This window comes from Aptenodytes forsteri, unplaced genomic scaffold, assembly GCF_000699145.1.
Source record: "Aptenodytes forsteri isolate BGI_AS27 unplaced genomic scaffold, ASM69914v1 Scaffold85, whole genome shotgun sequence".
Lineage (NCBI taxonomy): Eukaryota > Metazoa > Chordata > Aves > Sphenisciformes > Spheniscidae > Aptenodytes > Aptenodytes forsteri.
The window spans coordinates 125,937-139,013 of NW_008795533.1; the positions used below are offsets into that span (position 1 = coordinate 125,937).

The 13,077-nt window shown below is 56.0% G+C and overlaps 2 protein-coding genes across 2 annotated transcripts in view; one reads left to right on the forward strand and one right to left on the reverse strand.

Annotated features, from left to right (window-relative positions):
* The window catches only part of LOC103901255 (transmembrane protein 17B), a 1,894-nt gene extending 661 nt beyond the window's left edge, over positions 1–1,233 (forward strand). Inside the window, exons 3-4 of the mRNA XM_009282104.1 lie at positions 412–525; positions 952–1,233. Coding sequence (XP_009280379.1) covers positions 412–525; positions 952–1,233 — 396 coding nt within the window. The remainder of the gene's footprint in view (positions 1–411; positions 526–951) is intronic.
* A 566-nt stretch (positions 1,234–1,799) lies between these two features.
* P2RX6 (purinergic receptor P2X 6) overlaps positions 1,800–13,077 on the reverse strand; it is a 12,926-nt gene continuing 1,648 nt past the window's right edge. The window contains exons 2-11 of the mRNA XM_019472804.1: positions 12,809–12,880; positions 8,468–8,543; positions 7,443–7,536; positions 7,069–7,149; positions 6,104–6,245; positions 5,807–5,916; positions 5,212–5,305; positions 4,085–4,150; positions 3,073–3,150; positions 1,800–2,241 (exon numbers count right to left, since the gene is read on the reverse strand). Of these exons, the coding sequence (XP_019328349.1) occupies positions 2,203–2,241; positions 3,073–3,150; positions 4,085–4,150; positions 5,212–5,305; positions 5,807–5,916; positions 6,104–6,245; positions 7,069–7,149; positions 7,443–7,536; positions 8,468–8,543; positions 12,809–12,880 (852 nt within the window). The 3' untranslated portion in view covers positions 1,800–2,202. The remainder of the gene's footprint in view (positions 2,242–3,072; positions 3,151–4,084; positions 4,151–5,211; positions 5,306–5,806; positions 5,917–6,103; positions 6,246–7,068; positions 7,150–7,442; positions 7,537–8,467; positions 8,544–12,808; positions 12,881–13,077) is intronic.

Sequence of the window (13,077 nt, forward strand, 5' to 3'; positions counted from 1 at the left end):
AAAAATTAATATGGGTCCCCACACATGAGCAAAATGCCCTGTCCCCCACAAGACAAGATGGCTCGCCTCCGGCTCCCAGAAATGGAAATCGTGAGAACAGCCACTGAACTTCCAGGCAGGGAAGGTTAAACTGGGAGGGCAGTGGGCAAGGCTGGGCACCAGCACGGGCGGGGGCTGGCAGAGCATGGGGAGCTGGGCACGGGGAGGAGAGCACGGGGCACAGAGCACGGGGAGCAGGGCACAGGGAGCTGGGCATGGGGCACAGGGCAAAGGGAACGGGGAGGTGGGCACAGGGAGCTGGGCATGGAGGGCAGGGGATGGGAAACGGGATGGGAAACTGGGCATGGAGAGCTGGGCATGGGGCACAGGGGACGGGGCACAGGCTGGGACGAGGCCGTGCCCCCGTTACAGTACCACCTGCTGCCTCGGCACTACCAGTTCCTGCTGGTCGCTGCCTTCCTCATCCTCTCGCTGGCTGAGGGCGCCCGCCTCTACCTGGGCTATGTGGGGAACCTGCAGGAGAAGGTAAGCGCCATCTCTCTGCCCTGGCCACAAGTCCCCTGTGTTCGGTGAGGGACGGCCCTGCTGGGGGAGCTGTGGCTATGCTGGATGTCCCCTCGTCCAGGACCTGAATGCCTGTCACCACCCGTTCCGCCTGGAGCTGTCCTGGGAGGGAATCGCGGGTGCAGGCAAGACCTGGAAGCAGGGGACAAAGGGGACCCACTCGCTCTCCTGCTGTATCCCTCCCTGTGCTGTGGGTGTGACGCTCCAGCACTGGTCTTGACAGCATCCGACCACATCCAGGCATGGCTCCGCACGGCAGGGACGTCCCCGGTACCTGGGTGCTGAGGCCAGCAGAGTGGCCGATGCAGGGAGCTCCTGGGGCAGAGAGGGTCCCCCCACACCACCGATGGCCTCTGCGCCCCATCTCAGCGGCCTCTGCTCCCACAGGTGCCCGAGCTGGCCGGGTTCCTCCTCCTCTCCTTCCTGATCCAGCTCCCCCTCCTGCTCTTCCTGCTGACGGACAGTCACGTCATCCGCCTGCCGCTGGAGATGGCTACGCACAGCCTTCTCCTGGCCTTCGTCGTCGCTGAGATCGCGGCTGCCTTCCTTGCGCTGAAGACCATGACCAAGCAGCTGGCAGCACAGTTCTACCTGCGGCAGTTCAAGGAGGGCGGCAGGGGACGGCCAGGGCAGGGGGGCACATGGGGGCAGGCAGCTGAGGAGGGGTGATGCTGCAGGACCCCTCCATCCCACGCAGTCAGCCCCTGCAGGGAGCATTAAACGGTGCTCGGACCCCCACTGCGCCTCCACACACTGTGTTTTTGAGCCGGGCAGCTCGGCAGCTTGTGGGGTTCCCGGAGCACCCCATGGGCACGGACCCTGCCAGTCCCTGCCCTGCACCAGGCCGACAAAACCCCCGGGGCAGGTGGGAGCGCAGGGTTCAGCACCTCCAAAATGCTCAGGCTCACCCCAGGGCTGCGCTTGTCCTCGCTGAGCATCAGCCCTGGCAGGAGGCAGGAACCAGGGGGCACAGGAGCCACTGCACCCCCCAGTAAGCAAGTACCAGCCCAGGGCTGCCACCTTAAGCTCAGCTCTTAAACCCTCGGTGAGCATAGCTGAAGTAGGGGAGGGGGGCAGCCCTGCTACTCCCTGGGGAGCTCCCAGGATCTGGGCAGCTCGCGTGAAGCCATCCCAGCTGGAAGCATGCAGGGTGCTGCGAGGTGCAAGAGTGACACCACAAAACCTTCGCAGCCACCCCCAGGGCTAGAGACAGAGCAGAGCCACCTCCCGCTTTTTGAACAGCTTTATTTTGTTGCATCCCCGTTTTTCACGGGAAATCAAGGCCCACGGCCATGTGGAACGTGAAGAAGCGCAAAGTGCTTTAAGCCTCTTGTGCTGAGCATGGGCCAGCCGCTTCCCAGCAAGCTCCAGTTCCCGCAGCAGCTCCGCAGCATGGCTCTGCTCAGTCACCAGCCGGTCAGTGCTGGGAGCTGCACGTGGGATGGCTTTGTGCTCCAGGAGCCAAGAACTGCCAATGCAAATGTTTCTCCAGGAAAGGGAGACCCTAACCCCAGCAGGGCACACTCAGGCCAGGAGAACTGGGCCACCTCCACTTGGGCCGCAGCCGTGCCCCCATCGCATCTACCTGGAGGTTGCTCCGGAGTGAAGGGTGCTTGCGGCAGAGCATTCCCGATGTCCCTAAGCTGCAGCCTCGGTCTTACCTTTAGGGGGTTTTGCCTGCGAAACAAACAGGGGCATCTTAATATACTAGAGACAAGGGGACAAGCCCAGGCAGGTGGTCCTGTGCTGCTCTGCTCAGTCCCATGCAACCAGACTCATTGTTTGAGACCCCCACTCCACTTGTGATTTGAGATCAGGCATTAGGAACAACTTTTTTCCCCCCAGTAGGATGGTGCAGCCCTGGGGCAGTTCACCGGGAGCTGGGGGATCTCTGTCCTCAGCGGTTTCTAAGACTCGGCCAGATAAAGCCGAAGATGACCCGAGCTAGGGCTGGCAGCTCTCCTGCTCTGCGGGGGCCTCCCAGCCCACACCCTGCGACTCCCCGATTCACCAGGGCTGGGCAGTGCCAAAGCGGGAATTGCGCACGGCCAGAAAACCTGTCACTGAACCGCAGCGTCAGCACCGACACAGCGCCAGGGCGCGCTCTGAAGAGCTGCCCTCTCTCCACACGGAGTTTGGCCAGATTCAGTCTGGAAGAGGGTGAATAAATGTGGAGCTGGGTCAGGTTTCTACGGTAAGGTCCCCTCGGGGACTCCTTGCTGTCTAACAGTAGTTGAGGTCGTGGTACAGCTTCCCCTGCAGTCCGGGCACCAGCTGCGTCCCCCTCTTCCACTCTGCTGCCTGTTGTCATTAAACTTGCAAGAGTTTAATCTCTGTCAGGTTCAGTTCAGACCAGCCGCCAAGCCCAAGAGTTGGAGACTAAGAACTGCTCCGCCAGGGTTTTCCCAGATCTTGTGAACTGAGTTTTAACCAAGGGGCAGAACATAATTAAATCCGCTTGCAAAACTTCACTCGAACCTCATCTCTCCAAAGTGGCCCCATCCTTACCTCCTCAAACTTCTCCTTCCAATAGAAGTCAGCCTTCGCATCCAGGTAGAGCAGAACCAGATCACAGACCACCGTGGCCTGGAGACAGACAAACGCAGCAGGGCAGTCAGCAGTGAAACTTCCTGCAGGAGTGCCAGGCCCTCTGTCCTGGCTCCCACCAAGCCCTGCAGCCGGCTGCAGGCCAAACTCCAGCACCTGGCCAGTGCTGGGGGGCAGCAAGCCTGACCTGCCACCTGCCTCCCCCAGGCAGCTCCACCAGGTCCTCTTTGACCCAACCTGCTACCTGCTCCCGCACAGGAGGTTAGACGTGAGCTGGGGGGCAGCAAGCCTGACCTGCCTCCCAGGCCACCCAGGCAGCTCCACCAGGTCCTCTTTGACCCAACCTGCTCCCGTTAGCCGCACAGGAGGTTAGACGTGATCATCTGGGCTGCAATGCACAGACGCAGGGTGAGGGCTGGTCCAGCGGAGAGCCGCCGTCACAGCCATGTAAGGGACTGGGATGAGCACGTCTGGGAGGAAAGAGGGGGCAGGTGGGGGAGCCCAGGCTCCCTGTTACTCTGCTGAAAGGGAAGAGCCACAGAAGTGCTCTACAAAGGGGCTGCCTCGTCTCGATGACCACAACGCCATGTCTGTGCTGGAGCCGGACACTGGCTCCCTTTAGAGTCAGGGGAGAAACACAGACAGGAGGTGCCCTCTCCTGCTGGCCGAGACAGCTGGAGCAGACCAGCCAGCAACGCCCCAGCAATGCGCCTTCCCAGGGTCAACACAAACACCCAGCCTCCCTGAGGTGTGCCCCTGACAGCGCTCAGGATCCTTGATCCGGCAGTGTCATTACTGCTAATGATCACAGACAGGAAAACGGGAGCTAACACCCTGCTAGTGTTCACAATCTCCCCTCCCGGGCTGGCAGGCACCCAGGAAGCCTCGCGCCCAGGCAGGCAGGGGAAACAACAGACGAGTGGCAAATCCCAACCCACGGATCAGAGGAAAAGAGCGTATCTGGAGTACTCACGGCACCAAAGAACGCGATGCCAGTGCCAAAGCTCACAGCAGCAGGAATTATGCTGAACTTCCCAGCCTGGTGAGAAACAGTGGGTGGAGGGGGAAGACAGTGGGTGGAGAGCGGTGAGAGGGCTGTGGGACAAGCCCCGCTGGGCAGCGTGCTTAAAGCCAGGGAGGTGCTGGAGGAAACCGGGGTCATTTCTCCGAGCCCAGCTGTGGGAACCTGACTGCTATTGCCTTGACTCAAAACCCCTTTGGCTATTGAAGAAGGGATTGAGGCAGCTCGTGACTCAGTAGCAGCAGAGGTTACTGTGACCCACCTACTCCTGCAGGCACGGCAGAAGCCTCCCTCTTGCTGCAGGACCCCAGCAGCTGCCACCCACAGAACTACATCCCAGCGAACGGTATATAACGTGGCATCTGAGGAAAGAGATTTTCGGGTTCCTGTCTCTCTCCTGGCTATTCGATCCTGCTCCACACCTCCCGGACCTGGTCTCACTACCCAGAAGTGGGTGCACCCCATCCTGCACTGTGTGCTTCGTCCTCTTCATGTGAAAAGGCCACTGCTAAGCACGACAGACCAGCTGTGGACATCTCTTGGGGTGGCAAGTCCTCTCAGCACAGGCTCCATCTTGCACAGTTGAGTACTGAGTTTGTCAGTGATGCTGCATAGAGTAGGATCAGCCATGATCATGCCCATGCCTTTTCTCCCCAAGGGTACAATTAATCAAGAAGGGATTAATTGTCCAGGTTCTGAAAAGTTCAGGTTGATCTTTGCCAGGGTGCTCCCACCACGAGACCCTCAGAGATGCCCACAGTCCCTCTGCCCAGACAAGCTCACCTTGCCTACAGGGCCCAGCAGTTCACAACACCCATGTCAGATCCTCAACGAGGGAAGCCTCCCTGCTCAGGGCATTACCAAGAAGTTTCTCTTCAAATGAGAGAGACCATTTTTCCCTGCTCTGCTTGGAAAACTCTGGAAAGAGGTGAAGAGCTCACCACGGTGGGGAGAAGCAACGCCAGCAGGAAGCCACAGGGCTGGCTGCAGGGGAGAGCAGGAGGGAGTGGTGCGAGGAGTCAGCCCTGGTGACAAGGCCGCCAGGACTGCACATGCGGGGTCTGCAGAGGAGACGGTACCTGGCCGTGCACAGAGATGTCGAAGCGGATGCCGTAGAGCTTCAGCAGGTTCCGGCAGAGCCGCCGCTGGGAGTCCCAGTAGTAGGAGGCAGTTCTGCGGGAGACGTTGGACACATGGCAGCTCTGTGCAGGCAGTGGGGGAAGAGGGCTGCCAGTGCCGTACGATTGCTGGGGCTACCGTGTGCCTGTGCACACCTTGTGTCCTCCAGTGGGCTGGGATGCAGGTGATGCACGTGCTGCCATGACTCACTAGCTTGGCATCAGCAGAGGGGCATCAGTGTCCACTCAGCACCCAGCCCGGGGTCACCGCAAGCACGCAGCTCCCAGTGTGTCCAGTTCAGGGTCAGCACAGGCGTGGACAGCCACATGTCCCTGCCCTCAGCCAGGTAATGCCTTGCACAGCTCCAAACAGAGCAGAGCTACAAGGTGTGGGAACTGCCACGGCACCCCGGTACTGACAGACCCTCTGCTGAGTTACCACATCCCGTTGTCCCTGCTGCTCCTTTCAGAGCACCAATCAGGAAAACTAAGATCTCGAACGATTGCCGTGTGCTCAACCCACAGGCCCGTGTGGCCACTGTCCCAGCATCCTCACCTGAAATTGTACCTCCTGTCCTGCAGGCTGAAGGAGTACTGCGGCTGGCACTGGGCAGCGGGGTGATCCAGGTCGCAGTCCCACTCGATGCGAACTCCGATGCTCCCCCCCTGCAAAACACGTTTTATTCCAGGAGAAGCACGGAATCAGAGATTTGCTGAGTTCTTTACTGTTCAGACGTTCACAGATCACGCATTCCCTAAGCATTTCAGGGGTCAGTCCTGTCCCCCGCCCCTTGCCCACATCCTTGGGGAATTTGGAGTCATCTTCCATACTTCAAAAAAAAAAACCAAGTACCAGCAGGGCGAGGTCTCCAAAGGTCTCTCCAGCTGCCTCCACCATGTCACGGACACGGAAGACGGGGCAGGAGGGGTTGAAGAACGGATCGTACGTGCAGTTCTTGAAATAGGTGGGGTCATTGGTTTGCAAAGTATTGCACCTGAGACAGAAGAGAGAGAGGGGGAGCTGTCACCGGTGGGGGTGTGGGAGGTCAGGCAGCCCTGCTGCAGGATTGAAAAGGAGACCCTCCCACTGGAGTGGGACCACTAATGCTCCTGCTTCAGGGGGAGACAGTCATTGCCTCTCCTAAAGCCTTAGTTGGAGAGGGTGGAGGGAAACCGGCCCAGACGAATCACACGTGGAGATGTCATCCTTTACAGCACCTGCCACGGTCCTTCCCCTCCCAGCTCCTCTCCTCCACCTCTCTGCCTTTGTGCTTCTCCTTTCTTCCCCGGTACCTAGCTCCCACCGCTGTGAGATGTAATGACCCAGCTTGAATTAGCGCTCTAGGGGTGATAGCAGGGGCGGCTGAACTGCCCCAAGCCATGTCTCCTGCCAGAGTAAGGCAGCACAGTCAGCATGCCTGGGGCTGTGAGGCCAGTGCAGCCCTTTACTGGGCCTCTGTGAAACCATTCTGCAGGGACTAAAATGCAGAAATACATGGGGTAAAATGAGACCTTGGGAATAAGTGGCCTTGTCCAGCTCTGTCTGTGGTGCTCTAGACAGGCAGACGGACACCAGTCCCTCTCTCTGAGGGCTCCCCATCCCATTGCTCTTACATCTGCAAACACAGGTGCCGCTGAAGCGACCGGCGTTCTCCTGAACACACCATCCTGAACCGTAACTGCCTCGAGCCACCACCCGTCCTGGATGGCACATGGCTTCTTGAATGCCTCGGCTGCTCAGCCCCTAGGCAGACAAGCTCAGCGCAGATGCTGGACTAGGCTGCACGCACAGTCTGGCTGGCGGAGTGTCATACTTACTTGGAGAAGTTAAATTTGGTGAAGTGGATAGTATTTTTTATAAAAAGAGTGAAATTCGCCGCCTCAGCCAGAAGAGGTTTCCTGGAAAACAACCACCAATGAACTCAAATTTTGCACAGCGGCCAAGGCATGTCCCCATTCCCCTCGCTCTGCAGTCTCTTCCACGATCCCGGGACTTTGGCTACAGTGGACAGCTGCAAGAAATGCTCTTGCATGAAGTTCTCTGAGCTTAACTGACCGGTAGATCAATGTCAAAGATCTCCCTGAGCCTGGCTGCCCCCTGGGCAAGTATGATCAGGCCCCTGGTTACACAGAGCACAGAGGAAAGGAACTAAAGCTCTCAATGCCTACGGTCCCCTCACGCTGTGCCTCACCTGGGCAGGGTGTTGTTCTCCACAGGACACCAACCATAGATCTCACAGGTAGAATGGGTGGTGTTGAACATCACACATTTCCCAGTTTTTATCCCTAGAAATGAGACAACGTATATAATTTACTACTCCTTTTCGAAGTGTCTTCTCTGCAGCTCCCCTCTTGGGATAGTGCCCTGGCCACAGGCTTGTTCTGGCCTTCTCAATACCTGAACCACAAAGACAACCCTGGCATCATCTTCAGTGTTTTCCCCACCCAACAACTTCCCTGTGAAACCTCCCCTCGAGGCCCCACGACAGGAGCTGTTTTACAAAGACAAGAAGCTGCTTGCTGCTGTCAGCGCCTGTCTGTCCAGCGCAGCCTCTCCTGCCCCGCGGCTGCTGAAGCCACCCGCTCCCCGGGTGGGAACACGACGAACTGGGGCAATCCCGCACACAAAGCTTTGGCAACCAACCTCCTAGAGCTGAAATATCCTTTTCCAGCTGAACTCACATGGGCTGCTAATATTAATCAGCATGAAATAAAAGCCAGGTTTTATTACAAAAGGAAAACCTGCCAATCACACGCACAGTGGTTTCAATTCCAGCAGCCAACATCAGAAATAAAGCACCCCTGTATTTGCTGTGACAGCGCCTTGTGCCCGCAGCACCTGCTCGCCCAGCTGTGACAGGTCGCTGTAAGGTCTTGCCAAGAATAAATGGCTGGAGAGCACTTCTGTGTGCACTTAGGAAAAGCGCTGAACTCGGGCAATCAGGCACCTTTGTGGATCGGTTTGCTACCAAACATGACAAATTAAATGATTTTATGTTTTTTTTAGCAAAACACCCCGTACCGTTGCCACGAACCACTGGGTTTCCCACGGGACAGTCTGCATCTTCTGTGCACACCGCATCGAGAACAGAGGGGCTCTGAGAAAGACAGAGAGAAGTGCTGTTACTGCGCTGCGCAGCCGCCTGAGGCCACGCGGTCACTCACCCACATTTCTGCGCTGCTGCTCCTGTTTCTCCAAACACGCAAAACACCCTACCGTTGCCACGAACCACTGGGTTTCCCACGGGACAGTCTGCATCTTCTGTGCACACCGCATCGAGAACAGAGGGGCTCTGAGAAAGACAGAGAGAAGTGCTGTTACTGCGCTGCGCAGCCGCCTGAGGCCACGCGGTCACTCACCCACATTTCTGCGCTGCTGCTCCTGTTTCTCCAAACACGTCCCAAACACTTACAGAAGACATCTGCCATGTCCAGAACCCGGGCAGCCTCCAGCCAGCGAGGAGAGAGGCATCTCTGAGGGGCAATCCTTCCCGCCTGTCTCCACGCTCTCTGGGGCGCTCGCCTCCTCCGCCTCGGAGGCAGAGGAAGCCTCAGGAGCTAGCTTGGACCTTTCGGCTGGGACTGGGAACAAGCACAGTTGGATTCAGGAGGGCCTTAATGTCAGAGCCCATTAAGCACCTTGTAAAGCACCACCACAGTTCCCCCGGGGAAGAGCTGAAGAGACCCTAAATACAGCATAACACAAGTTTTACAAGAGACGTGGAAAGCTTCACCCTCACTCTGGACCCACCTTATTGCCAGGAGCAGCAAAAAGCTCCTATTCAAACACAGACGATGGCAGGTGGGGGAATACGAGTAACACCCTCCCGCAGCTACTCCCAGGCCATCGCAGGAGTCACCAGCCCGTCAGAAAACCACTTCCCCAAGCCCAGAGGGGCAGAGAGGCCCAAAGGCAGGTGGGGAAAACCCAGTTATGGAGTCAGAAGAAGGGGGATCTGTCCAGGCCCTTCCAAGGCAACAGCCTCAGCCCCTTGTTCCAGGTGTGAAATCCACCATAATGAGCCAAGAGGAGCAGCTCTCTGAAGCACCTTTGGGCTGGGTGGGGGGGTCACTGCCTAGGGGTATAGGAATCATTATGGGATGCAGGAGAAGAGCATTTTGGGATTGCACAGGACGTTTAGGGGATGGGATGTTTAGGGGAGGAAGAAAGGCATGGAAAAGGAGGGATTTAGGTGACCTGAGAAGGAACAAATATTGGAAAATAGAGGGATAAAAGGATGCAAAGGACTGGTTGCATGTACAGGCTGGTCAGTACGCTGGTCCGCCCATGCCCTGTGCCCCATCAGCACAGTCTGTCCTGTCTTCGGACTAAACTCCATTTCCAACTATTTTCCCGGGCGAGGGGCTCTATTCTGTATGCATGTCGGGTGTATGGGGGTCTGAGTGCCAGCAGCTGGAGTGGGACCACCGGTCATCACAGGGGCCCATGTGCCTGGGTGCCAGCTGCTGCGAGTGCAGGTGTGCATGTGAACATGTGATTCACAGCAAACGTCGGGCCGGACAAGCCAGGGAGGAGGTGGCCTGGGAGCGAGGCAGGGTATCTAAGGGCAAGCCTGCAGGGCTACCGGAGGGACCAGGGAGTCCTGCCTGACCACTGGAGAAGGGTGGCTACTGGATTCATGTCCCTCACCCCCACTGATGGCCCACTCATAGCGTGCAGCACCCACCTGCAATGCTGCAACAAGCACTTATGAGAGCGCTTTGTCTTCCTGGATCCAAATCAGATGTCATGGATTCAGCCTCCAGAAGGACCCAGACAACAGATATTTGCAGATGAGTGATCAGTCCCTTCCCAAGTCCAGGTAACAAGACATATGACAAGTGCCACTTGGCAGACAGACACTTCTGGGTGTTCAGGGCATGCAAGCTGCAAAGCTTGGGAGAAATTCAGGTACTGAAGTCTGTGATGGTATTACAGAAAACCTAAAACCTGGCCAAGAAGGTTTCAACCTCCCCTACCACCTTTTAGTGGAAATGAGCCTTGAAAAATCTGTCGGCGCTGGCATTCTCCACAGGCATGATCCAAACCAGGTTACATGTGCCACAAATGCATTGTGAGAGAAACAGAGATCTAGACTCAGTTAAGAGCCCTCATGGGGCCCTGGACCTGTGCTCCTAAAGCCCTCTAAACCATTGCTGCATCTTGGTTGTGTAAGGGTCTAAAAGCGTGGGAAAATTAGGAGTAACAAATTTTTCTAGGAACCTACCCAAGAACTGCAGGTTTGGGACGGGACAGGAATATGAGCACACCAGTATTCAGAACAGGTTTCCTGACAAGCGGGTGAACTACTACACGTTTTTAGAAGACATCCCCCAAGGTGCTCACAGCAAAGCTCAGATGCTGCTTGGAGTTCGTCGCATTTGTGTTCCTGGGACAGGGGTGATTTCAGACAGGGGCAGCAAAGAGGTGCTTGTGTTGACAGCAGAGATCTGTGCATGAACACTAGGAACCTCAGGGCTGAAAGGTTTATATTTACCTTCTGTAGTCACAAATATGTGGGTAGAGGATGACTTTATTCTTAATCTTATTAGAAACAATTGCTGATTCCCAGCCCTCGGCAGCTATGCAGCCACGTACCAGGGGCCAGGAAGCAAAGTGAACCTTCTTGGAGAGCAAACCAGCAGTAGCATCACATGTGAGCAAAGAAGGATGAGGCTTCTCCCAAAATCTAACACCCGCCTCATCCCCGTAGGACACAGTCCTGTGTTGTTTGGGGCTGGGACCAGCGCCACTCACGTGCACACCCATCAGCAGCATCTGGACCTGTAAGAGCTGAGCACAGCTGGTTGTACTAAAGACCATAATTTAAGTGAAATGGTCCCTTAGACCCAGAGCTTCTATCTGGACAGAGTGGATGCACTGTCTGACTAATACCTTCTGGCTCTAAGTCTATTTTGATCATCTTATTTACCTTCAGAGCGCCTTGCAAATAGAGGCAGAGGGTTTCCAACCACTCAAAGTATTTGAGATCAACATTGAAACGTCTCCCTAAGAGAAGTCACAGCTCAGCCACAGATCTGAGCTCAACACAGACATCAGCTGCTAAAACAACCCGTCCTGTGTTTGAGTGCTGCCGCTGTCCCCAGCCAGACTTTTCCCTGGTCCACCAGCACAGAATACCTTGGTAATCGAGAATATTCAGAACTTCCTGCAAAGTCAATAGCTGTCACTGCTAAATCTTCAAAGCTTTCCAAACATGAATGTTAGCTACAGCCCCAAAGCCAGGAACTGAGAAACTACTGGAGAGCAGCACGGGGTGAAGGCTGTGACAGGCAGACACACCACAGCACTGTAATGGGATGACATGCTCTGCCCTCTCTGTATCCTTGGCTTGCACACTGCAAAAATAAGCATCCAGAGATGCCCGTGACTGCCTGTGAGAGAGCCCTGAAATGCTCTACAGCGCATGTCTTCCCCTGGGGACGTCCCTGCAGCTATCAGTACTTTAGAAGTTCTCAACATTTTAAAGAGGGATCGTTAGTACCATTTTCCCCAACCCAAAACCGGGGTTGCTCCTCCTCTCCCGCAGCCTGTGGGCTGTGTTTGGAGAGCCGCCCAGCCCGGCAGCCTGCAGCACAGGGCGAGCTGGGAATCAGGATCAGGCTGGGCACGGTACAGCAGGCCACAGCAAGAGCTGAAGGGACCATTAGGACAAACAGTGCTTGGCTCAGGCACAAGGCGCCAACAGCGGCTTAGCTTAAAAGACATTTGCTCCTGTCTGCCAAGCAGGGTCCAGCTTGGGAGAGTTCAGTTGAGGAGCTGGCCTGAATCCAGCCTTAAAGGGAAGATTTATCCCAGAGAACATATACCACTAAGTGTTGGCTGACTGCAAAAACCACCTAGACCTTGTGCTCCGTTCCTCCTAAAAATAGGACACTAAGATGGAGAGGATACTAGGATACTAGTCCTGCAGCAGAGAGTTATAAAGGAAACATGACACAGGTATCCATGGAGCGTGTGTAAAAGCATCAAGAAAAATGGCAGAACAGAGGAAAAAGAGCGGAGCAGCAAGTCAAGAAACCAAGAATACGTGTGAGACTCAAGAAGGAACACAGGTAACAGAGGTATTAGCTGGGGATGGCAGTGCTGATGCCAGCCGCAGTGCAGAGAGAGAACAGCAACAGGGTGACAGCTCAGCCTCCTGAGAGCGGCCCTTGTTCAAAGGCAGTAGAAAGCCTGTAAAGATCACACAGTGTCACCACCCCTCAAAGAAGCCCAGAGAGCTGGCGAGGACCCAACAGACCATGTCCCTTGTCCTTCTGGTCACCACAAGTGATTCTGGCCAGACTGCTTGGATACACGTCTTGGTTCATGCAGGTACGACAGAGCAAATGCAAATGAGCAAGTAACATCTATGGAGCAATGAGAATGAGGGGAATCAGTTTTGTTTGGAATAAAAATCCATTTTTCCCTTCTGTCTGGTCTTGCACTGGGTTATTCCGAGTTCCTGTACAGCTACAGCGCAGCAGCACTGACTGGCTTTATAAATCTAACCCCACCGCAGCGCTGGGCTAAGGAGCAGCACAGCTCACTTACCTCGGGACAGGTGCCCTGGGCTTGCTTTGCTGTAGCGATGAAATTGGTCACCAGAAAAAGCACATTTTCTCCCTAGGAGGCAAGAAGGCACCTTCAGCAAGGGACTTACACCGCTACACTCCTCAGCAGCAGAACAAACAACAAATGTTCTTTTTTTGGCTTTGTGATTAACGTCGCCTTTCCTTTCCCAAAGGGTTTTACCACAGTTTTTGCCAACCACCCCCCCCCCCCCGGGGCGGCCCAGCCCCCCCCCCCACCGGGGGGCCCCC